Raw genomic sequence first — 25,923 nt, forward strand, 5'->3', positions numbered from 1 at the left:
CCCGCAATCAGACGGTCCAGATTTGTTCCCACGCGTATGGACGGTCTGGATCCGTTCCCTCTTTAAATGCGATTATACGATCCATATCAAATCACGATGGACGGTCCAGATTCATTTTCTATTTAAACGCGATCGAACGGTTTAAATCAAACGCGATGGACGGCCCAAATTAAAAGGAGACGGATATAAATATCTCACTTCACACCAAACTCTAATCCTAGCCACCAACCCCCCACCGGAGAAGATGAACCAGTCGCCGAGAAGGGAGCCGACCGCCACCTGCTGCCCAGCCAAAGCCACCTTCGACCGCCAAAAAAGATAAAAAATTCTCTCAGTCGCTCAAAATTTGATTTTGAACACTCCCATGGCCAAATTGGAGCAAAAGGATCGGCAGATGAGCTAGAAACTACGGGTAAAGCTCGATGGTGCTGCCACGGAGAAAAATCAAAAACTGCCTCCGATGGGGCCTTTCCTGTAACAGTCCTGGAAAAATTTAATATTGGAAAGGCATATATATAGATAAATAATCTGAATTTGCGGAAGCGTATTAAACATTGCAATTAACATCCCTTACGCAATACCAAAACGTGTTCAACAAATGAGGGAATAAACTAATTAAAATAAATGCTCGAAAGTAAGAACTACAATTATAACTATGGGATCTTTAGGCGTCCCCTTCGCCGTCTTCCTGCGGAACGGGCTCGGGAACCACGTCTTCCTGATCTGAAATGGTTAAGTAAGGAGTGAGTTACACTAGCCCAGTAAAGACATCACTCTACCTCACTGCCACAGGAGTAAAGGTGGGTAGAAAACAAAAACGACCAATGGAGCATAATTTGTAATAAACCCATTTGTTCATAAAAACGTTTACTTTCCATTTACCTGGTGAGATCCATAAAACAATACACAAGTAACACATTATCATCATCACATTATCACATAGACTTTATAATACAACATTTATCACGCGTTTGCATTTCAATCTTTAAACAGCATAATTCATCTTTACCAGCCTACTAGTATCCATGGAGATCCATAGGGGTCCCGCTACCCGTGAACCCTTAACATTTATAACCTGATTCCAGGGTTGTCCCCATATCCCGTCCGGTATGGGCACAAAAACCATGAACCTCAATACCCCGTCCGGTATGAGGGTAAAACGGGCCGTCCCCATACCCCGTCCGATATGGGCGCCAAAACACATAAGGTCTCCATACCCCGTCAGGTATAAGAGACCACGTTCCTACTAGGGTTCTCTACGGACCCGGTCCGTCCACCATCTCTCAGGATACCTAGTCAAGCTGTCCACATTATCCGTTTGCCAATTCACATAACCTTTTATCCCTTTTTCTTTAGTCACCATCATCAAGTCACATACAAACATGCAAACCGGTAGTTCACGCCAACAAGACAACACACAACATCGGGTTCTCAGTCATTCAGTCCATAATCAATGAAACAGTGATATATGCACACGAAACTATGAAATAAAAACATCAGACATCATACTGCATTTAAAACTATAAAATAGAACAAACAATAACTGATCGACAAATATACTAGATTCGGGCTCCATTAGTAACCTTAAACAATTTCACACAGCTATTGATTCATGAAATACCATTTTATCATTTATTGCACTTTAATACCGTGGTAGGAAATAGAGTGAGGAATTTTTACTTGTTTTCGGGACCCGAAATAGGCTTTTTCGAGCGCCTGCGGGTTATCCCTAAATTTCCTGAATTTTTTTTCAAAGAACTAAAATACGCTACTGGTACCTGCACGTGTCCCAAAAATCTCAGAATCAGACCTAGGGCCCCTTTCGGCCAATATCGCAATTCCGGCACGGCGGCTCTGCCGCAAACGGCGGCGATTTGTCTCGGGTTGTCCGTTTTTGGCCGAATTCAGCCACACTTACATCGGGGGCCCTCGGTGGGCCAAAAAAATTCCAGAAAACTGAGACTTACTGGCGGTGAAGCTCTCGGGTACGGCAGCTCCTCCGACACAAGTTACGAGTCGGTGTTTTACTCCGGTCAACCTGTAGAGAAAAGGACCGTGGTCACAGTGGTATAAAAATTACATCAAACGGGAACCGGAAAGGGCCTCATTGGAGATAAAAACTAAAAAAATCAGCGGCGGCACCGCTGGACTTCGGCGATGTTTTTCAGCCAATCGGCTGGTGGTTTGGCTCTAATTTGGCCACAGGGAGGTTCAGCATCGAAAAACGAGCCAATGAGAGAAATTTTACCTTGTTTGGCGGCCGAAAAGTCCTCTGGTGCGGTGGCGGGTGGTGGCGGCGGGTTCCTCCGGTGGCTGGGTCGTCTTCTCCATCGAGGGTTCTGGCGGCTAAGGTTTGGGGTTGGGTGTGGATGCGATTATTTATAATCTTCCCCTTTTAATCTGAGTCGTCCATCATGATTTAATCTGAGCCGTCCGATCGCGATTAAATTAGAAATAAATCTGGACCATCCATCGCGATGCGATCTGGGCCGTCCGTGCGTGATCAAATCTGGACCGTCTGCACGCTTGAGATCTGGGCCGTCCACGCGCGCCTTTAATCTGGGTCGTCTGTGCGCGCGGGAACGGATCTGGGCCGTCCGATCGTGCACACGCGGATCGCCCACGTGTCTCCGTCCCGCGTGGCTTCCCGCGTCAGCGTCCCTGCCACGCGGCGTGTCCTGGTTGGTCGGGGCTGCTGACCGGGCTGCTACCATGGCTGCTGACGTTGCACTATTTTTTTAAATTACGTTTTGACCCCCGTTTTTCGATTTTTTTTTTCAAAAACACCCACAGAATCTAAATTTTCACATCTTTTTTTCGAAATCAATTTCAATTAAATCTCAAAAATAATTTTATCCTATTTTATTATTATTTTTATTTTTATTTCTATTAAATTAAATTAAAACTTTATAAATTAAATATTAAAATAGAATAAAATCAAACAAAATAAAAATAAAAATAAAAATAAAAATAAAAATAAAAATAAAATAAAATAAAATTTTTGGGTGTTACAAGAGAGGGAACCCTTTTACTGCAAATTAATTCTTTGTTATTTATTAGTTTTGATATATTTTTAGTACATGATATTCACTAGTGGCAATAATATAACTATTAAGATTTTATTATATATTTAAGAATTATTAGTCATAAATTAATAGTTGTTTAATTTAGGAGTTATGGAGTAGTGGAGTACTGGTATCTTAATATAGTGGCCATGGAGTAGTGATCTCTTAATTTCAGTCATTATAAATTAGTGGATTAGTAGTTTTTTTAGTGAGTTAGTGATTATTTATTTTTTGTATCGTTTATTTATTTTTGTCCTATTTAAGCAGATTGATTTCATCAGTAAAAATCATTTGAGTTCAGTATAATGCTTCTATTACTATATTTCAACAATAAACACTTAATATTACGATAGCTACTAATGGTAGTAAAACATAAGTAGGTGGTAGTATGACATTCAATGACAATTTACAATCTATATTACCACTGTTTAATAATATTGCTCAAAATTCTATGAATACAAGTTAACAAAACAAAATTGTAAGTCATAAAAAAACATATATAATTTGAAATTCTTAAAGTGATTTCACTATTGTAAATAGATGAATTTGTATATGAATATAGAAGAGAGAAAATCACACATAAAAATTTTGTGATGCGTAGTGGATAAAGACTTGTAATCTAAAGTAGTGATGGAGAATGAGTACTTAGAAGCAAATTGATAAGAGAAACTACAGTACCAATTCATAAGATTAGTATTTTAGAGGTACACCCAAGTGAACAACACTATATTGGTCATGAGTGTAAAGACAACTAAGATGGTGGAGTATCTAATTAGCATGAAAAATTCTTCTAATTATATTCACCACCTCAACTAAATTAAAACATTTTGCTAGTAATAGAAAATGATGAGAAACATAGGATTTAAACGCAAATGAACATGACGCAATATAGCAACAAGTTCATTACATAAAACTTCACTTTTTGAAGGTATTTAAAGTTAGATAAGTCATTTTTCTTTAGTTCATGAAGTTCAATACAAATTTAAAATTATCAATATTCAAAGCTTGAACTAAAACATTCAAAACTTCATTAGAGTTAGTAAGTTTAATATTGTAATAGAAAACATCTTTAGTGAGAGGAGACAAAATCCAAAAGTGTAGTATGTGATTATTTCTTTAACAAAAATCTAGATTTGGAATTTTTGTCTCGAATTTGACGGTGATGGAATGGTTCATCAAGGTGTAGGGTTTGTGACATCAATAAATCTTAAAAAACTGATAACGAATGAGGGGAAGAAATTAACTCTTCTACAAAAATAATTTATATAAGTTAATTTAGTTAAAAAATAGAATTGGATAGAAATAAAGGAATTAGAGTTCACAATGTAAGCTGAACAAATGGGTCATCGATTACTGGTGTCATATTAAAGAGAGAGTTAACATGTTTATCTAAAAGTATGATATAATAAAATTAAAAAAAAAAAAATTAACGCGTCTTATGGTTGTCATGGAGTGAACCATGATAGTTTAAAGTACTATCATTTGGAGTAGAGTCATGTATTTAGGAAAATTTTCATAACTATATGAAATATCATGAATTAAAATATTGTTGTAAGTCTAAGGAGTAGATTGTAACACAAATAAGTTATATATCTAATTATAATATAACAAATAGTTTGGATTCTAAATAATAATTTAAACATAAATATATTGTCTCTAATTATTTTATAGACAAATTATCAAATTAATTCAAAAAATTTGGTACTTATTATAGTTTAGTTTTTAATATTTTTTCATTATGATTTGACCATGATATTTTCAATTAATTTCTTTCTTTTTTTTCTGATAAAAAATTTAAAATAATTATATATTTTTTAGATTTTTTTAAAAATAACTCAAGAGAATAGTTTCGACTAGTTGATTAGATTAGTAAATTGATAACAATATTAAACATGTTTTTATTATTATTAATTAATTAAATTTATTTTTTTGAATTATTTTTTAAAATGTTTGAATATGATATAACAATTTTAATTTTTTTTTGACAAAAAATAAAAAGAAACTGCAAATTTTTTTTTTAAATAGAAAATATTGTAAACTATTTCTAACAAAAAAAATATTTAAAATTAAATTATAACAAATATCAGATTCTTTATACTAATTTAATAATTTATCATTAATTTATTTATCAACCACTAAATACATTTCATACCAATTATAATGTAGACATCTCAAAAAGATTAAATAACGAACTGTTTTTTCTCTTAAATTTGACTATGTGAAAACCATCGAAAATAAGATTGTCAAATCTAAAAAAAAATAATGAAATTAAATTCAATAGACAAATAAATCTACATTATATGTACATACACATACAGTGTACATGTATGGTTGGGAGATTTGAAGGCAAATTTGCAAATCAAGAAAGAGAGTGGCATGTGAAAAGATAGACAATGTAAATGTCATGAGGGGTTTTGGTGTACCCAAAACAATGAGAACTTAATTTTAAAGCCATAAGTGGCATGATCAAAGCTCCCTCATGTAGCCCACCACGATTGGACACAAATCGACACTATAAAATATCTCTATGACTGTCAAATCGAACTCTCACACTCTTATATTCATGTTGGTTTTATTTTATTTTATTTTTATTGTATTTAAATTTTAATTATTTAATGTCTAATAATTAATTTTATAATTTATAATCATAAATTTTTATTTCAAATTATATTTTTATGTTAAATCATGTGTAATATTTGATTTAATTTATAAAAATTAAGTTATTTAACGTATACAATGTTAATAAAATTATCTAATATAAAAACACCACGTAATTAAAGTTCAAAGATTTGTGAAAATTATATTTTTTTTGCATGTCCTAATTATATTGCACCAAAATTCATGTAGAAACTCGACTACAATTTCCACCAAAAGAAACTTTAGAAGAAAACTTACATTCGTGTGTAATTAATGATAGATAAGTTAATAGTTAAAAAAAAAATTATTAATAATTTATTTACTCTAAAAAATAAATATTTGGTAAAAATTATTAAAAATAAAATGTTTTTATAATGAGTAAATAATTTCGTAAAATTCTATGAAAATATTGGGACTTGGAACTTGATTGAAAACTAGACATTGCCACTTAAAAGTTGTGTATTATGAATTTGGTAGTGGATGGTTATCCCAATAAACACCGGGCCTAATTTTTAAACGGAATAAGGTTATCTCAGTATCATTATCCAAACACGCCGTCTTCTTCGCCGATCCCGCGCCTATTCGAAGACGCCACGAACTTCACTCAGAAATTCAAACTCTGTCCATCTCTCTCTCTCTCTCCAAGTTGATCCTGAATGTCTAATCCTATCATCATCTCAGATGAAGAAGACCAGCATACACCTCTCCCATCCCGTTCCAAGAAACCTAAGACCCATGCGGACCTTGTTCCTACAATTTTGATCTCGGATGGTGACCCGACCCCTCAGAAACTGCTGGGCGCCGTTTCTACTCCTTCTTTCGTCCCTGATACTCCAATGTCCGATAATGTCTCCGTCTGCAAATCATCTTTTGATCCCGAAACGAGGGTTTCAAATCCCGAACACGATGACAAGTTATCTGGTTATTATTTTCCTGGATTCTTTAATATTCCTTGATTTGTTGAATTTAGGTTTTTTTGTTAAACTTTATTCTATCTGAATGATTACCGAAGTAATATGAAATTCTTTGGCTTTTTGGGAACTGAAAATGTGTTAAATTTTGCGAAGGGTCTCTGTTAGGTTTTTCTTTTATCCAATTACAGAAAATATTCTCTAATGGAAAATTCATATGTTTGTATATTTTCTATTTCGTTTGAAACTGATCGGCTTTGAGTTAGCATGAACAGTAGTAAGAAAGTTCGCTTTTATTTTTGTAGATTTTCAATTTTCTGTTTTTGTTGAGATATTTGGCCAGTGCTATACTATCATCTTCTTTCTGGTTTACCTTCTATCTATAAAATGTATTTTCTTGATTTTGCTCCAAAGTTTGTGTTTTTAATAGCAATTGCTGATACATATTCGATATACTCTTAGTTTAACTTTCGTTTGATGTTGTTGGCATTGTTTTTTGTCATTACTAGGAAAACGTGTGATATCTTTGGAGTCTGATGACGAATCTGAAAATGGAGCTGGAACAGGAAACTCGAAGAAGAATGGAGCTGTATTTACTGGATTTTCATCAGCTTCTACACTGATTGCACCCACTTCTTCTGTAGGTATTTCTTAAGGTTATATCTTGTCCCATTTTCTCTGTGATTGTGTGAGGCTTGACTTTCCCCTTTATTTCGAATATGCAAGTGATAGTCCCTTAATGAAATTTGTTATGTTTATAATAACTGAAATCAGAAAATATTCTAATCAGGGACTACGAATCTAATGACAGAGACTAGTTCTAATAAACCAACCTATTGGACAGATGATTTTGATCAGGTAATTTCTAAGGAGATTTTTTTATGATTTTATCTTCAATAAACTGTTTCAAGGTAATATATCATTATATTATGAGGGTTTAAATGCTTTTGCAGCAAGTTAATGATTTTATGTTTTGTTAACCTTGTCTATGTTTGCTTCTTTTCAACGAGAAAAAGGACTAGATAGCGATGCTCTGATACTCTGCTTCATAGAGTCCACCCTTGATATTGAAATGGTGGTGATAACCAATGGGAATGTTGCAGAATAAATTTATAAGTTCTCTCTTCTCCTAGTTTAACTAGGGCACAACTCGTTTTTAGTTCCTCCATTAACATGGTAAAATCATTCTCCCTATGTACCAGTGTCAATGATTTTCATAGGCCTGCAGCTTGCCTGTAAAATCTCTCCCCTAAGAAGCAACTCCCCCAGATTACTGGTGCATGTTCAAAATTTTCTGTTTCTGTGACAGGTGAACTGGGAGAGTTTTCTGCTTCTTCTCATCTATTAATAAGTATAACATGGATAGCAGTTTCGCTCAAGTGTGAGAGGGATTTCAGAACCTGGGGAATAGTTTGAAACCATTCTGCTGTTGTCCTCAATTTCAGCCCATTTTTTTATTTAATGTCATGAGTTGGCATCATGGTCTTGGCTGACTCGTCTTACTATGTTGCAACAGTGTTATTATCAGACAGTTTATTTCCTTAGAATTGTTCGTGTACTGCATGTCGGAGCTAGTTTTTTTGTTAGCACTTGGATGAAGATTTGATTGTGATCTTTTTTAATAATTCAATCTTCTTGGGGCTATTTTACTAGTAGTTTTTAGAATTTTATGTTCCCTGTTCAGAAATTATGGTAGTAGCATCTGGGTATTGCTGCAGTTGAATGTTGTTAATTATAGCCATTCAATTTACTGATAGATTTTAATGTTTTTTTGGACTCAATCAGGTAGCTGATGAACAAGAGACTGATATGTTTAGCATTCAAGAGATGACTAATATACCAAAACAGGGAATCAGAACTAAAGTTAAAAATAGTACTGGTCAAGTAATGGGAAAGAAGAAAATGACAAAGGAGGAGAGAATTCATGCAATAGAAGAAAAAAAGCGGCAGAAGGAAGTAATTACTTTGTTGATGTGACTCAGCTTTATTATATTATTAGTATTTGCTACCAATCAATAATTGATTAATGCACCTTATTTAGGCAGAGAAAATGCAAAAAGCAGCTTTGAAGGCAGAGGCTGCAGAGCGTAAAAAAATAGAGAAAGAGAAGCAAAAATGGGAGAAGGGAAAGTCTGCACTAAAATCTATAGTAGCTGAAATAGATACCAAAGTAGTTGAACTTGGGTCAATTGGAGGTAAGGGCTTTCACCACTTTTGTTCACTGGAGTTACTCATTTTGCTCTCCATAATTTATTATTTGCTGAGTGACTTTGCTTTATTAGCATAGGACATCTGCTTTCAAGGTTATCCGAGAAGGGCCTTACATTTCGTATAACATCAAATCCAATTCAAGGATCAATTATCTGGACCATGACAGTTCCAGAACATATTTCACAGGTAGTAGCTCGGAAGTGAATAAAGATGATATAGACTCTGATATGTTTTCCCTCCATGGTTTTACACTGATGCATTTACTAAAAGCAGCTTTTGCCATGTCATAAATTTCAGTGCTAATAATCTACCACATAGTGGAGATCTATTTATATTCACCTGTATTCATTAAAAATGCAGATCATTTCATGTCACATAGAACATGTTATTATTGTATTAATTTAACATATCAGAAAGGGAGTTTTGCCATCTTTCCCTTTTTCTTTTCCGAACTTGAAGCTTTAACTTTCTTTTATTTGCATCTTTGATATTCTCTCTTGTTCTTGACCTTTAGGTATGTTTTTTTTTAATGATTATTAGTAGAATTTGATGTCCAGTACTATTGTAACAAGCTTTTGGTAGACTAAGCTCCTTTGTTCTTAGATTATTTATCTATAGCTTCTAGCTTTTGTTTAAAATTTTGGTAGTTCAAGGTTCATGGACTAATTTGGTCCAAACCTGGAAAACTAATTTGGCTGTAAAATTCCTCTGACATAAAATTTGCTTGGGATTTGGGAATGATCCTTTTTCCTTGGAAGATCAATTGCCAGCTAATATGGTAGTTTCTTATATGGAGTGCTCTAGCCTTTTTGGTCTTTAAATTTAAAGCTTCAGTCGTGATGCATCATTTTCTCGGAAGCTTTTATGAGAAACTGATGTTGGCCCATCTTATTTCTCATATGAAATTTTTTTTGCTGTTATATTTGTTTGCAAGAATCCAAAATAGAATCACAAATTGCAGCACTAAAAGACAAACAAGTATATCCTCTCAGAAACACTCGTTTTCAAGATGCCACTAATACCTTGCTGAATTCAACTAAAAATGTTATCTAGCAACTTTTTACACTTTTAATGCTATGCTAAAGGGTCACACTCTTGCTTTAAGGTTCATCTCTGGGGTAATCTATAGTTCCTTGTATCTCTTGTCGCCCTGACCCATATTATCATTATTCAATTGCAGCTGTTTCCGCAAGGGATAAGGATTCCATATATACTACTTATATACGAGGCTGATGAATTTTGCAATCTTGTTAGAAATGAGATATTTCTGGATAATATTTCAAGAGTTCAAAGTCAATATCCATCTTATACAATTTGCTACCTCACAAATAGGCTAATGGCATACATCCACAAAAGGTGAGACTGTTTTGAAGCTAAATTAGATAATTTTGCGATCATTTTACATACATTTTGTTGACTTACATCTATGGCTATTTGTTCCTTTCTTTCTTATTGTTTCATATTACTTGTTTGCTCAATACTCGGTAATGACGTAAGGTGCTATTTGTTAGTGCCAGTTCTCTATAAAATGATTTAACTTTTTTATTATTGGATATTGTTCATACTTAGAGAAAAAGAGCAATATAAGATGCCAGGAAGTAGTAATCACTGGAAACGACCACCAATTGAGGAGGTAAGTAGCAGAAATGCATAAAGAATTAGTTTTTCTTTTCATGATTATTCTAAGTGGCATGAAATGTGATATTTCTTACAGGTGTTTGCAAAATTAACCACACATTACGTTAGCGTGCATTCCAGGCTATGTGCAGATGAAGCTGAAGTGGCTGAACATGTTGTTGGTTTGACATGCAGCCTGGCATCCTGTCAGTTTAGGTACTAATTCTTAACGTTTTAACATGTTCTTGAAACTAACTTTTGAATTTAACTTCATTCTTGACCTCTTTTTTGGATTTAGTATAATTTTTATATCATCTTTCTTTATCAACATAATTTTGAAAGTCTATTGGCCAATAGCTCAAACTGTTGCACTTGTTGGTACCAAATTTTTTTGTATCCTAATTATTTAACAAGCAGCAGAAGTATGTAAACATTTATAATGTAGATTCCTATGGGGCGACTCAGCAGATAGGAAGAAGTATTGCCTGGTGGCATGGGAAGAGATTAAAAAGTCTGTGTTAGGGAGGTTTGGGGTTAAGATCTTTAATGGAGATGAATTTGGCTTTACAAGGAAAGTGACTATGGAGATTCATGAAAGAAAATGGTTGCTTTGTGGAGGGTGATTGAGCTGAAGGTTGGGACCATGGAGAGGTTGGTACAGCAAATAATCGACTAGACCGCACGGGAAAGGGATTTAAAAAAAAAAATGCATAGGTAGGAACAAGCTCCTAGATTGTATCAGGTGGAGAGTTGGAAATGTGATGCGGAACCTAGAATTAACATGCAATTTGAATCCACACATACACAATTAGCATTAAAACTTAATTCATAAATTGACCATTCCTACTTAAACTACAATTAATAAGTAATTGGAACTAAGGCAATTGGGATGAAAGAAAATGAATTGATTAAAATGCCATAAAACTACCTTGATAAGTTGAAATCAATTCTTCATGTAACAAAAAGGTTGAAGAAACCTCACAAGTAGCAAGCTAGCCATCGGCTACCTTAAGCTTGAATAGCTTTTATTGATTGATTGAATGATTGATTAAAAATTGAGTACAAGAGAGTCTATTTATAGAAAAATTCAAGAAAACTCCTAATAAGAAAAGAGTACTTAATGTGGACCTCCGAATTAACAACAATGTTTATCCTTAGGTGCATAAGAACTCTTTAAAGAAGATTTTTCTATGTGATAAGAATAAAGACTCTTAATAAAAAACTAATTTTCACATGATATATTGCCCATGATAAGAACTTTTTATTCTTCATGAGACTGAGGTGGAAAACTGACTATGACCTGTAGAGGAGTAGTCGATAAAGACTCTTAATTAAGAAAAGTGATTGGTTTGTAGAAGAGTCCTACATTCGTCCACGACTTGTAGGATGAGGACTTTATATCACTTTTGAGATTGGAAAGCCAAACATGTCTTGTAGAAGAATAAGGATTCATAACGATCGGCTTCCATGAAGATTAAAGACTTTTTAGTGATCGGCTTCCATGAAGAGTAATGACTCTTTAGTGATTGACTTCCATGAAGATTAAGGATTCTTTAATAATCGGCTTCCATCAAGAGTAAGGACTCTTTAATGTTTGGTCTGTAGAAGAGTCGGCCGAGTGTCCATAACTTGTAGGAGAGTGATCGACTACTTCTCCAAGTGGCTTAATGAGTTCGGCCTCCATCTCTCAAGGCTCTCCAAATTCAGCCCAAGCCTTCTTTCTTTGTTAATCCATTCTTGAATATAATCTTGAAAAGCTTATTTGAGTTTCTTGGTCCGTGATCTTGTGATTGGTTCACTTGGCTTAATGATATTCCTCCCATGCGACCCAAGTGCATCTTGAATTGTGTCCATCTTATGCTCATCTCCATGTGGCCTCTGTGCATCTTAAATTGGATCCTGATCTCCACCCATGTGACTCAAACCGTGATCTCCACCACATGGAGAACAGAGTTAGTTTCTGACATGATGCTTGGTTAAGAGGGGGATCATTCAGAAAATAATTTCTGCAGGTCTATGATATTTCATGACACAAAAATATCTTGGTACACGAGTCATGTAGAGGCAATAGGGAAGAAGGGGAATGACATGAAGTTATGAGAAATTTCAATACTGAGAAGTTAATGATTATGAAACTCTCCTTTACACGCTCTCAATTGCTACAATCAACGAGAGTAACAACCACCTATTTGGAGAATCAGTGTTAAATAGTTTTTCTCGGTTAGGTCCTTCTATAATTATTTGACTGAAAATGAGGCCACAGACACTAGCTTTCCTTTTTGGCAAATTCGGAAGATTAGTGCTTCACCTAAAGTTGCTTTCTTTGCGTGGGAAGCAAGTCGTGGGTGTATCCTTATATTGACAAGTTGATGAGGAAAGGAAAAATATTGGTGAACAAATGTTTCTTATGTAAAATGGAGGTGGAGTCCTATAATGATATTCTCCTTTGGTGCTCATTTATGTAAAAATTATGGACTTTGGTTTGCGGGTTAAGGATTAGTTGGATGATGGTTGGGTCAATGAGGGAAGATATTTGGGTTTGAAAGGATATTAGTGGAGGTAAGAAATATCTAAGTCTCATCCCCCTTGTTATCTTTTGGGTAATCTAGAAAAAGAGGTACATGAGTGCTTTTGAGGGTTTGATAGAATTAGAGATAGATAGTTACAAACTCTGGGTTTTTTTATTATGGGTTATCCTCTTTACGTAATAGAGAATTTTGAAAACTTTATTGATATTTTGATTGATATATAAATATTTTTTATAAATGGAGTGTTTGTGAATGATTGAATCACATTATATTTTTTATCTCAAAAAAAAAATTTATAACCGTGCTACTATCAGCAAAAAGAAAATAACTATTTTTATATATTCTGTCTACTGTCAATCATGATAATTTTTTATAAATAATTAGTTATATTTATATACTGTTGACTTACTTGATTATATTTAGTGTATGTAAATAAGGTGCTCTTGCTTAATTGTTATTTAGACTATTTATATGATTACTATACCAACATGAGATATTAATTTGATTATTTAGATTTCAGATCTCTATATTTCATTTTTAATCTTCTTCATGTGTTGTGTTCTCTCTGTCTTTATGTTGCTTGGACTCATCTTTTTTTGTGCATACCCGTGTCTACATGAGACAATCTTGGTATTGCTAAGAAGATACATGTTTGATGCTTAACGCGCATCGTGGACATGTCACGGTTCTCAAAGAAACTTTTATTGTTGCCAAAGCACTTTTACCAAGGTTTTCTGGCACATTCCTTTGAAGGTGAAGGTTTTCATGATGACAACAATCCTAAATTGGGTAAACACCAATGAGTTGTTGCAAATTCATAGGTGAAACCGAGCTTTGTCTCCTGACATGTGTCTAATGTGTCATCTACAATGTGAGATGGCATGGAAGCTACGGATCTGGCTATTTGACACTTTTAACTTACCACGGGTTACTCCTCGTTTAGAACTCAACACCATTATTGGTGGTTTTGGGTTTAGAAAGAAGGCCATACCACTGTTGTTTGCAGGTTTTTGGACAATTTGGTTAGATTTTCACTCTTTTCTCAATAAAATTTCTTTTTTTTTATAAAGAAAAATAGCTTGTGCACCAATTTTCAGTCTTCAAGTAGCCAGATTTAGCCACACCTGTGGCAAATCTAGAGCGCCACCAATGTATTTGGAATATGTGATAATTGAAAGAGACATATGACCTACAATGTATCCCTACTAGTCAAATCAGATAATGACTTCTGAAAGAGACATATAACCTACAATGGACTAATTACGAACAAGGTAGATGTTGGCATTTTTGTCCAAAAGCTACTATCGGCCACGGATAATGGAAAACTTTTGAGCTATATGAGAAGGCTTGCTTGTTTTGCCAACAAGACAAATTAGAAAGATTTAATGAGGTAGGACTATTTCAGCCACTGCCAATTCCAACGAAGCCATTGGTATTGGCTTCAATGGACTTTATTACATGGCTATTGAAGATAGATGGTATGAGATCTATCTTGATTGTGGTAGAAAGATTGTCCAAAGACGTTCTTTGTTTCCTATGTGTGTTCGGCTAAAGTGGCTGTTGTGGTGTTTCTCAAGCATTATGTGAAATACTTTGGTATTCTTGTAGATATTGTGAATGATTAGGATACACAATCACGGAATGGTTTTCGATTGTCCTATTCAACATGGTGGGTTCATAATTAGTTTTCTATTATAAATAATATTCAAAAACAGATGGGAAAAGATAGATGGAGAATGCATCACTAGAGGAGTCCCTGAGTCACTATGTGACAACAAATCAGAAGAATTGGATAGCAGTGCTGGATACTGCTTAGTTTTACTACAATCTACAAAAATCATCATCATCAGGGACAAGTCCCTTTCAAGCAATAATGGTTGTGCTGCCTCTGATGCCTCAAGAGATAGCAAAACAATCTGGTTGCCGAAGTTTCCTAGCAGCCTATAATTTGCTAGAGCAATATAACAATTGCTTGATGAGGCAAAAGATGCCCTTAAGAAGATTAATAGAATAGAAAAATATTCTGACAAAGGAAGATCTCTGAATTTCAAATTTGGGGATATAGTGTTGCTGAAGCATACACCCCAATGTGGAAGAAAGTGTACAGTAGCTTGAGGCATGAGGGCTTATAAGCCATGGAGTCCCTTGAAAAGTGGGGAGCTTGGTCTATAAATTGAATCTACCAGATTGTTTGAAAGTGCACCCAACATTTTATGATAGTTTTCTAAGATGCTACCATGAAGACTTGAGGGGAATACTGCAAGCTTTTGCCTTGTATGTTCTTTTGTTTATCATAAATAAAGATTGGGATCTACTTCTATAAATGACACTGCAAACTCTTATTATTCTTACTCTGCTGTTTGTAAATCTCTATGTTGACCTTGTTGGCCGAGACTATTTAATTTTACACCTCATATGGTTTAGTCAAGTTGAACCTGAGCCTCATATTACTTTAAATAAAGTTATCATTAGGCTAAATCAAGTTTGAATCAAGCTCTGTAATGTTTGACAAAATTGAGCTAGAGTGCTTAAGTATTCATCTTTGCTCAATTCTTCTAGATTCCTTGTCACCATGCCAAAAGTGAGGAAAAAAAGTTTTTGATTGAATATTCTCCTTATAAAGGGGATATCTAGTTACTAATCATCTTCTCTTTCGGTGTCTTTTGACAAGGAAGCTTTAGGATATGCTCTCTCTTAGATTTGGCCTTTCCACGATGGTGGCTGCTTTAGTTGACAATTAGTTTTGGGCTTTTGAGGAAGTGTACACTGTAATGGGAGGAAAAAGGGTATTGAATCGAAAAGCATGTCCATAGAGATTGTCTGGGATGTAAGGATTAGGGGTGCAATGTTGTTTTTATTCAAGAAAGGTAAATTGGAGTTGAAAGTAATATAGGAGATAGTTAGAAAAAATTAGAGCATTTTCATCATAAATTTTACGTTTGACTGGGTTGCTATCCTTTTAGTGCCTTATAGTGATTTTTTTTCCTAATGAGAGAAGGATCTCTTTCTCTTTCTTCCCCATCCTGGTGTCAAGACTGGTAGCATAAAAAAAGGGGGATTGAGTAAGGATGGTTGCTCTTAAAGGAGGGTTCCTATTGATTCTCTTTTTAGAGCTCATTCAAAGAACTCTGGGAGAAAGATGAGTTACACTCACTTCCTTTTGAATGGCTTGTCTGTCCTCTTCTTCAATGACAATTGACCTCCTTGAACAATCTTTTAACCTCTTTCTGTTGCAATCTTTTAGCTGATGTGAAGATATTTTGCTTTGGAAATGCAGAAAGAAGTTAACTCGACTGTCTGTAAGTGCGAATGGGGCTATTATTCCCAACGATACAGTTGACAGGGACTTGATAAAAAAGAGCTCATGGTGAGTTGTATCTTCTTATTTGGTTAGATATTTTTTTTTTAACAAAGTTTCTTATGATGGATTTGAGTAGAGTAGCAGAGTCTTGCTGGGATGAAAGATGTGACCACCCGAGTAAGAGAATTAGGAGTAACCTTGGATATAGCATACAACATCCAACAGACAGTTTTACTTCTGTCTTCCAACATTTGGAATTGTTGGAACTTTTGTTTTAGATTCTTCATAAGTCTTAGATTTCGATGTTACCTTTTATCAAAAGTAAAAAAGGACATTGTGATTGAAAGAACTTTTGTTTTAGGCATTTGGCAAAGCTGTTATTTTTCTTTTCCCCAATAGAAACACAAAAGCCAGAAGCTTGACTGAATATGCTTTTTGAACTGTTTATCAATTGTTTCTTGGTTAAAATAATATGAGCATAGGGTCCATAAAGATCTGAGTCATAATTCATCTACGAACTTAGGGAGGTTCCATTACTATGATTCTGAAGCATTCAGGTGTAGTGCATGTGCGCATTAAATATATTCGAGATAAGAGCACTTGTCTTAAAATAACTACTTGGTTGGAGTAGATACAAGTAATAAAGTACAAAATCTGTGTTTTTTCTTACTTGGTCAATTTCACTTAGAAGTAGATTTTGACTCCTCCCATGAGAACTGAGGACTTGGTTTGTGAAATCTGTCAATAATTTGAAGTTCTGGTCAGTTATATTGGTCGTTTCCAAAACTGTTACCATAGCATGGACGAAACCTTTCATTTTATTCATTCTTTATAGGATGTCTTTTTTCTGTGCCAATGAAACTCTAATTCTTGCTATGCTTTGTTTGCCAGGTTGAAAGCCTTGGTAGCTATCCCGAAGGTACAACCACGGATGGCTCTTGCCATATCAAAGAAATACCCTACCATGAAATCTCTTTTGAGTGTTTACATGGACCCCAACAGATCAGTAAGTATTAGTAGAACAGTCCTCTTCTTCTTTCTAGTTGATAAGATACCAACTTTGACTCTTGGTGGAATAGAATGTTTGATAGATGAGTTGTATCAATTGCTAGATGTGATAATGCCAGTTTTAATACTATTTTAAAAGTTTGGGATTGGGGCATCATTATCTACAATTTCTTAGTTATGAGCAGAAATGATGTCCAACGTGCATGGTTTAATATATTTAGTTGTTACTTTTTTTTTCCCACTTAGGAGTGAGAAGTGATTAAAACATGAGAATTATAATAAACTCTCTCACATTACATATAATGGACGGAATAAATCGCGTTTACAAATGCTTGTGGTAATCTGGCAAATTGATATGAAATTGAATCCTTTCTCATTGTTGGGATCAATTTTTGTAAAATTGCAGGTACACGAGAAGGAATTTCTGCTGAAGGACTTGACAACAGAAGGGTTAGTAGGTGGTGATAGAAGATTAGGTGAAATTTGTTCCAAGAGAGTGTACAGAATACTTGTGGCTCAAAATGGAAACATCAAAACTGATGATGTAGAATTTGGTGCCGATTTCTTTAAGACATGAGTGAATATGACTTGGAGCAAAACCATCTCATAGTGTATCAAGTTTTCTGTAATATGCTTCCTTTAGGAAATCTGATCTGGGGGAGGATAGCATTCTTTGCAGTCACTATTTTTCCTCTTGTAATTGTAATATATCTTTAACTTCTTGTAACTGATGAATTGAAAAATTCTATAAATATAGAATTTTATCAAATCATCTTTAAGTTGCTAAAAAGCTACATTTAATTTATTTGCAAAATGAATAATGCATTGTTTTAGATGATAATACATTTAATTTTTTTTTTTTTTTAAATTGATAATGGAGATGACCTTGGAGTGGTCTGGGCCGACATTGACTAAAATTATCTGATTCGGATAAGAATTTTTTTCATTATTTGTTTAGAAAGCAAAAAATTAAATAAAAAAGCATAGAAAAATACATGTAAATTCTTTATTATATATTAATAATAAGTAATAGTAATGATAGATAAGGGTAGAAATAATGGGAGCATCAGTAATATCAGCAGCAATGATGATTTGCAGTTATTGTATCGCGTATTAGTAATAACAGTAATAATGGTAAGAGGGCCAACAAAATATTAAATGTTGTTTGATCATCGAATAGAAAAGAGAAGAAAATATTTATGTATATGATTTATATATTTTATCTTACATATGACAATTTATAAATAAATAAAAAAATGACTTACAAATATTTTATCTTAAGGGCATGTTTGGTTTACAAAATAGTAACATTTAAGAGTAGGAGGATAACTCTCTCTTAACTCGCTTAAAAAACCCAGTAAATTACAAAGTTCACCCAAATTTCAACTTCTTGAAACTAATTAAAATAATTGCAGGCCATTTCTAGGCCTCCGATATATGAAAGTTGCCGAAACCTTGTCGTCAGGCCTCGTAAGAACCACCAAGCCTGATTGCGGGGGCTCTTGACCGAGAAGCGCGCTAAGGTGGTTGGATGATGGGCATTTAAAACCCAGCTGTTCAGGGCCTGGACTAAGGGCCTTCTGCACACCTGACTCACAGGGCCATGAGGAACCCTAACCCCCACTATGGACAGCTGTGGGTAGGTAATGTACCCAACCAAATCAAGGCCTCGTAAGAAACTTCTGGCAGATTGGCAGGAGGACACTAGGGATTTCAATTTGGTAAAATGATTTGATGCATTGCTATATTTACACACACACACACACACACACATGCTTTAAAATTGTGGTACAGAAAGCAAGAAAAACATGCAAGAGCTATATCTTCCTTCAATGGCATTCAAAAGGGCGGAGAAGATAAGAACAAATTTAAAATTTATATTTAATTATATAATAAAGCAGATAGTTTATATAGTCAAGCACTTAAAAAATGGAATTTCTAATTTTTGAAACATGAAAAGGAGGATGAGAAGATGAATTTGCTAGGTAAGAATAAGAAGAAAGGCGTGGTTTGACAACAATGTAGGAGGAGAAGAACTCGATATCAGTACAAAAGGTGACAGAAAACCCGCCAATCTAGCTTAATGCAAGAGGAGAAAAAAAAAATGTCCTATTCTATTATTCTCAATGTCAACCATACATCAAGCTAGAGTCAATCATGCATAATGTAAAAGTTCCCTACGAAGGATCAAAAAGTAGTTAATTATCTTTGGAATCACTTGTCTGCGGAAGCTGTAATTCCTTAGAACAAGAAGAAACAAGATACTGAATAAGTACACACACACACATATATATATATATATAATTCATTTACTTCTACAATATCTCTTCAAAAGAAAATTCTTTCATGAAACTAAAGGATGATCTGAACTAAATTGCAATTGCCTTCTACTACCTAATCTTTGTCCCAATCGAAGAGTTTTGATATCTTCTCTGGATCTAGCACACGAAAATCCAATGTAGACAGAGACCTGCGAAATTGGGGAAATGCATTGCCTTGGTTGGGGTTAATTAGATCTGAAATAGAGGCCTGCAAAAGGGTAAAATTCTGGATGTTTCTCAGGGCATTAGGATGAGCATCAGTTTTCGTAGATCTTTGCAGATTACGAGGAAGAATCGGAGAAAGGGACACTTGCAGGCTCGCCTGTTGCCCAGTTGGCTTCATACTAGAAGAACTGTTACCCTCCATTTCCTGGCCTTCCATGTTTGCTTCTGCATTCTTCTCCAGCTAACAAATAAAAGAGTAACGATCTGACTTAATTTTTATTTTCCAAAATGATGGAATACACTACTTTTCTCTAGTAAAATAAAATGAAAATGAAAATTTTATCTCCTCTGACTTTTCGTACACCAGTTGCAAAGCATGCCAAAGGAGCATTTCAAGAAAAAACCAATTTGACTTGTATGTCACTTATGAAGGGAAACAGAAAAAATGATTTCTCAGTAGAAGGAAAATAAATCGTACTTCTTTGTAACTTGCTTCAGAAAATGCTCAGAACTTCTTCAAGAACTTTGAGCCAAGCATATGACAGAATGTAATTGGAAAATTTTGGCTGCAAGCCTTAGTTCTATATTTCTGAAGGGTTCCAAACGAGAACAAAATATTTCTGGGTTCCACCTTAAAAATATAAAGTCACCTAAGAAATTTGGCTGCAAAGCTTTAGTTCTATATCTCCCAAGGATTCCAGACAAGAACAAACAGTTCCATTCCACCCTTAAAACATGCAATCAGCCTTTTCTTGAATGCAAAGAAAATTAAAAAGAATTTCTGCTTTCACTAGACACCATCCTGTATGATAAAAACTTCACTATAAAACTATTAGGAACTGTCGATGTAGAAATGCTTTTTAATTTTTCGATAATAATTTTTCTCAACTGTTTCTCCAAGTACACTCTAAATCTACCCTATCCAATTAATAGAAATAAAATGAATAACTAAAACCCATCTTATCATAGCCAACTCAATCAAAAATGTTGCACCAAAAGACATACGAGTATAAGATGCAGTACCTCTTTAGAAGATTCAGCATCTCCTTTTGCCTGTTCCAAAAATGAAACCTTCTTCTGATGAAATTCACTTTTTCTTCGAGAGGATTGCTTTACTTTGGACCTGTGCCTACAAGATGAAACAGCACAATCGGGTAATCCAGATTCTTTTTTTTTTTTAAAGAAAGAAATCAACTATCTTGACTTAAGACCAAAAATTTACAATAAATGGTCTCAGCCATTTGGGTTGTATACACCCCCTTAGAACAATCAAAAGAGGAAAAAGACCTGCCTTTGCCATTGCATGAGCAAAAGCATTACAATTTACAAAATGGTACATGATCCTGCTGTCCCTTAACAAAATTACAGTATCATGAACTAGCAAACTCTCCTCTGCCCTACCAAACAATCAGATTTAAAACCATTTGCAACAGAAAGACACTTTGATGCAATGATTAAATCATCAAATTGCATGGAAAAAACTTGTGATCGGAGGAGATCTTCCTCTGTATATTTGCTGCATTTAGTTGCATTTTCCGGCTTCTCCTTGCAATTTGATTTATTTTTATGATTTATTCTACTTGTGCAGATACCTTGATGAAAGAATTAGTTTTGCCCCATCATGTCACTTCATTTGTGAAGTAGCTTCATTCTAACAGAAATTCTATATTCACATTGAGCTGAAAATATAATGGTACATCTCGATTTATTAGGAAGCAAAAATGATTACTTACACCATTGGCCCGTAACAACTGTCCATTAAGAAAAGACATCCAAAAAGCTTAACAGATTTGATAAGAAAATTAGAAATGCAACAGGCAATGGAATTAATATAGAGGATCGGATTTTCATTGAGGAAAGGTGACCACATCCAAGAACTGTGCATTTGATTTTCACGTTTCGTTAGAATTTTATGTCTATTAAAAAAAGGAGGTACCAGAATTTTTTTTTTGAAATAAATAAAGAAGTACCAGAATTAAATTTCTCCTCTCTTCTAATGTAACAGAAATAGAGTCATAGCATTTGTAAAAGTCAAAACTACTTGTCAGAGAAAGAATACTCTATTTTGAGCAAACCATACTTCTTTTGATGATTGATTTTGATTGGATCATCCTCCGTCTTGAAGAGTACTGGAAGTCCGGAGAGATCACATGGCAATGGACTTGAACAAAAGAACTGGAACCACAAAGACATTTGTTAACATGCCTAAGACATGTTAGCTATGTGGAAAAGGAAACAAGAGAATAAAACTGCAAGTTCATTAGTGGAAGTTGTTATGGTTCTAATCTTAGTAATTCATGTATAGGTGGGAAAGAAAGGCATAAAAAGCTGAAGTTATTAACAAAAAGTTCTGGTTCCATTATATCTCTCTTTTATTTTCATTCTTGGAGCAAAACCAAGATCTAACATGTCGCTAGCCCATGGCAACTCTGATTGATTCATTGTGCAAAATCACAATGCACTCCATGATCCTAACATGTCCTTTATACATCACTGAAAATCTCCAGTATGGACTGTTGCCACCTCAAAAATCAGTAAATCTTGATCATGTTTCCCTTTTCAGTGAAAATTATGAAAGACAGACCAACAAACAGGGATAGAAAGAGTCCAATGCACTAACTTCACTTTGGAGTGCAGAAGCAGCACTGCCACGATATTCAGGGTCCAGAGAAAGAAGTGTGGTCAAGATACCAAAGGAAGAGAAAGGTAACTCTCTGAAGACTTCTTGAAAGCTGGGCTTGTAATGTTGTGGTGGACGAAAGCTTGTTGGTAGCTTCATTTTCTTCCAATAATCCTCTGATGGTGAGCCACAAAGTTTAAAAATCCTATGGAGCTGTTCAACCTGAATGCACAAGAAGCGTAATACACTGAATAACCTGCCAGAAGTGAGATTATCACATTCATATCATAGAAGAAAACATATACTGGGGGCTAAAGGAAGAACTTTTATCCATAGAATTATAATTATTATTGACATTTTCTTTGACATGTTCTTCCTCTTTCAAAAGTTTGATGCACTTTCTATGATTTTTCAGATGGACTACATGATAAAAAAGTTTTACCTCTGTCCTCCCAGGCATTAATGGCATTCCAAAAAACATCTCAGCCAATAGGCATCCAGAACTCCAGAGGTCAATTCCTACTCCATAATCAGTAGAACCTAATAGTAGCTCGGGAGCTCTGTACCAAAGTGTCACAACTCGACTTGTCAGGGGGCGTTTTTGTTTAGGAGTGAAAAAGTTTGCAAGCCCAAAATCTGCTATTTTCAGCATCCCATTTCTGTCTATCAACAAGTTAGAAGCTTTAATATCTCGGTGTAAAATTCCTCTTTCATGACAGTGCTGGAGACCTGAAAGCAGCTGCTGCATGTAACACTTGACCTATAATGAAAAGCACTCATCATCTTTGTGAGGGTTCACAAGCACAGATTAAAACAATCTTAAAAAAAGAAATGAAAAATTTATCAGACCAAGAAAACAATTTCTCAGTGGCAACAAAGTAAAGCTTCACTAAATTTGGAATCTGTACTTAAACAACAAGGAAAGAATGCAACATATTATATTATTCATAAAATATGCGATGCATTTCTCAGAGCAACTATGTCATCCACAATTTTTCACTCATTTTCTTCTGATGAGTCAAATCTCAAAGCAATAGCAAGCAAGTAATAACTCAAAAAATGCTGAAATCTTAGCACTATGGGTCCCTACATGAGATAGATTTTGTAGTTTCAGGAGTTGATTTCCAACCTGTGACTCTGTGAGCCTTTCCCTTGGACGGGATATAACTCTTGTTAAGTCTGACTGCATGAAATCAAATACCAAATAAAGACTATATTGCATCCTTGATGTGGCCAGTCCTTTAAGCTTAATGACATTGGGATGATCTAGTTTTTGCAGTATCATTATCTCCCTTGCCATGAACTTGACACTCTCAGGCTCTGATGTGTCAAAGCGGACCTTCTTCAGAGCAACAATCTTACCAGTGTCCCTTTCCCGAGCTTTGTACACATTGCTGTAGGTTCCTTGGCCCACCTATGGGAAGGAAAAAACAGATAGAAAAGGACATTATATGTTCCAACTTCAGTTCGGGAAAAAGAATTCAAAAATATGAGCATATCTCCAACATGGCCTCATCAACACTCAATTCTCCCCCACCAGGCCCTTGAAATTAATTCAAAATTTTAATAGGTTTGAATCACAAGTAATGCATTTGTTGAAATTTATTACATCTCCTGCCAAATAACAAGAGAGAGAAATGTTCTGCAAGAAAAATAATCAAACAAACAAGAAAACAAAATACTGATAAGTTTGTTGCTGGTTAATGTAACTTGCCCCATGAGAGAGATCAGATATGAATTCTTTAACAATACATAAGAGAAGCTAGTCCAGATCAGCAAGTCTTGGACCATGAAGAACAGCCCAGTCCAGCTTGAAATTAATATCAGAAACTTTTGGGGGTCCTGCACCCTCTTCAATAAAGAATATTATACTTCCTCAAAATTCAATCTTTATACGATGTCTCCAACTTCAGTTGTATTCTTAATACTAAATAGTTCATGAGATAACAGTATTCACATTTCATATTTTAGTTTCATACATCTTATCCTTATGAAGTAGCATCAAGGTACTTCTCAAAATTTGTTAGTTCTGTAAAGTTTTCTAGTTTTAAAATTAATTAAACAAAATCCAATCCAGACAATGATTAACATGAAGAATTGATGATCGTATACTCCAGCCAGGTCCCCCATTCCCAAAAATGGTGCCTGCCTGAGCTTGCCTTCAGTCTAGGACTATACCCAAGACCAGTCTAAGACTGGCTCAATTCAACTCTTCTACTAAAACTTAACTCTATATCCTCAATCTAAATACTAACTCTGAGTTACTTTTCAAAAACAAGTTATAGTTCTTTCATAAACTAATTTTTTTCTCGATTATATTTTTACACTATAGTTAATGTCAAAGAACAATAATTAGAACTGGGGAAAAGAGGTCAAAAAGAAGAGATTAGCATCTTCACATTTCTTAGTTTTCTTCAAGAAGATCAGAAAGTTGGCATTCTCTTCAAGGATAGATATACTTTGGACCTTGTTTTCGTGGTAGAAGTAAATCAACTTCCAGATGAATCGGGAAATAGAAACTAGAAAATTTTACCTTGGATAGCTTGTCGTACGAATCCGCACTCTTTGGAACCAAACCAGCCAAAATCTCTTTTGAGACATTATCAACAAGCCATTTTGGCCACCCATCTACAAGCTCTTCTACTCCAATCTTCTTCACAACATTAGTCCTTTGAGAAACGTTCCCATTACCGCCATTAATCCTAGCCGTCTCTGCTTCTATGGCAACCGCCTTGGCATTTCCCGCATTCACCACAATCACATTCTTGTTCTCCACCCCATGCCTAAAAACCTTCCCAGCAGCCAATTTCTCCGCATTGACTCCCTTAACATAGCCATTTTCGAATTTCAATTGCTCGAGAGTCTGAGTCCCCGGCGAGTATGTAGAGGTCTTGCCGCAAGCACAACCCATCTCCAATATCCCTCGTGCTTGAGGTGGATCAAAGCATGGTGATTTGGGGAGTTGTTTTGGATGACCAAACAGTGTGAAAAGGATGGAGCCGGCATTCTTTGGCAGTAAGTGAAAAGAAGAAGAGGGAGAGTCTTCGATCAGGTTTCGTGTTTTTGTCGGCTGTGTAAAGTTAGAGAATCCTCCTCCATTATCAATGCTTCCAACTGTGTTCTCAAGGAATGTATGAAGAAACCAGCAGCTATTTTTCGGCGGGGTTTGGCGGGTCGTTCCTACAGAGAATGTCAGCAATAATTTTTTTTTTTTTAAAAAAAGAAATTATTTTTTCTGTTTAATTTTCTCTCCAACGGACTTTAAGCTATTTCAAAAAATTAGTAAAAAATAAATAAAAATATTTTTTAAAGAAAATTAATAACTAATCATTAAGAAATTAAAAGAGGGTAGTAATAAGTTTTTAACTTTGAATTTCTTTAAAACATATTAAATTATATTAATTTAAATAAAACAATGTTTTCACCATCTAATATTATGTTTTATTTAAAAGAGAAAAAAAGGTCAAACACAAGCTTTTTCGTTTTTGAACTTATTCTAAGATCAAAATTATGACTGATATTTTTCTCTGCAATTATAT

The 25,923-nt window shown here is 34.7% G+C and overlaps 2 protein-coding genes across 4 annotated transcripts; one reads left to right on the forward strand and one right to left on the reverse strand.

Annotated features, from left to right (window-relative positions):
• Positions 1-6,210: 6,210 nt before the first annotated feature.
• LOC110812911 (crossover junction endonuclease EME1B-like) lies at positions 6,211-18,119 on the forward strand. 3 transcript variants are annotated; one of them, XM_022039821.2, is made up of 12 exons: positions 6,214-6,623; positions 7,123-7,257; positions 7,404-7,471; positions 8,399-8,569; positions 8,655-8,808; positions 8,901-9,010; positions 10,005-10,180; positions 10,394-10,457; positions 10,539-10,657; positions 16,247-16,336; positions 17,162-17,276; positions 17,685-18,119. In XM_022039821.2, the coding sequence occupies exons 1-12, from the start codon at positions 6,359-6,361 to the stop codon at positions 17,853-17,855; spliced, it is 1,638 nt and encodes a 545-aa protein (XP_021895513.1). In that variant the 5' UTR covers positions 6,214-6,358; the 3' UTR covers positions 17,856-18,119. The 3 variants fall into 3 exon arrangements, with proteins under 3 accessions (XP_021895515.1, XP_021895514.1, XP_021895513.1); XM_022039823.2 differs by lacking the exon at positions 16,247-16,336 and having other exon boundaries at positions 6,211-6,623; XM_022039822.2 differs by lacking the exon at positions 7,404-7,471 and having other exon boundaries at positions 6,213-6,623; positions 7,123-7,253.
• Positions 18,120-19,463: 1,344 nt separating this feature from the next.
• Positions 19,464-25,893, reverse strand: LOC110812920 (putative serine/threonine-protein kinase At1g54610). Its single transcript, XM_088206276.1, has 7 exons — positions 24,918-25,893; positions 23,514-23,798; positions 22,827-23,144; positions 22,385-22,606; positions 21,845-21,939; positions 20,788-20,893; positions 19,464-20,005 (listed from the first exon to the last, which is right to left on the reverse strand). The coding sequence occupies exons 1-7, from the start codon at positions 25,293-25,295 to the stop codon at positions 19,673-19,675; spliced, it is 1,737 nt and encodes a 578-aa protein (XP_088062402.1). The 5' UTR covers positions 25,296-25,893; the 3' UTR covers positions 19,464-19,672.
• Between the last annotated feature and the right edge of the window lie 30 nt (positions 25,894-25,923).

Source organism: Carica papaya, chromosome 6 (genome assembly GCF_054855325.1).
Source record: "Carica papaya isolate Zhongbai chromosome 6, ASM5485532v1, whole genome shotgun sequence".
Taxonomy (NCBI): Eukaryota; Viridiplantae; Streptophyta; class Magnoliopsida; order Brassicales; family Caricaceae; genus Carica; species Carica papaya.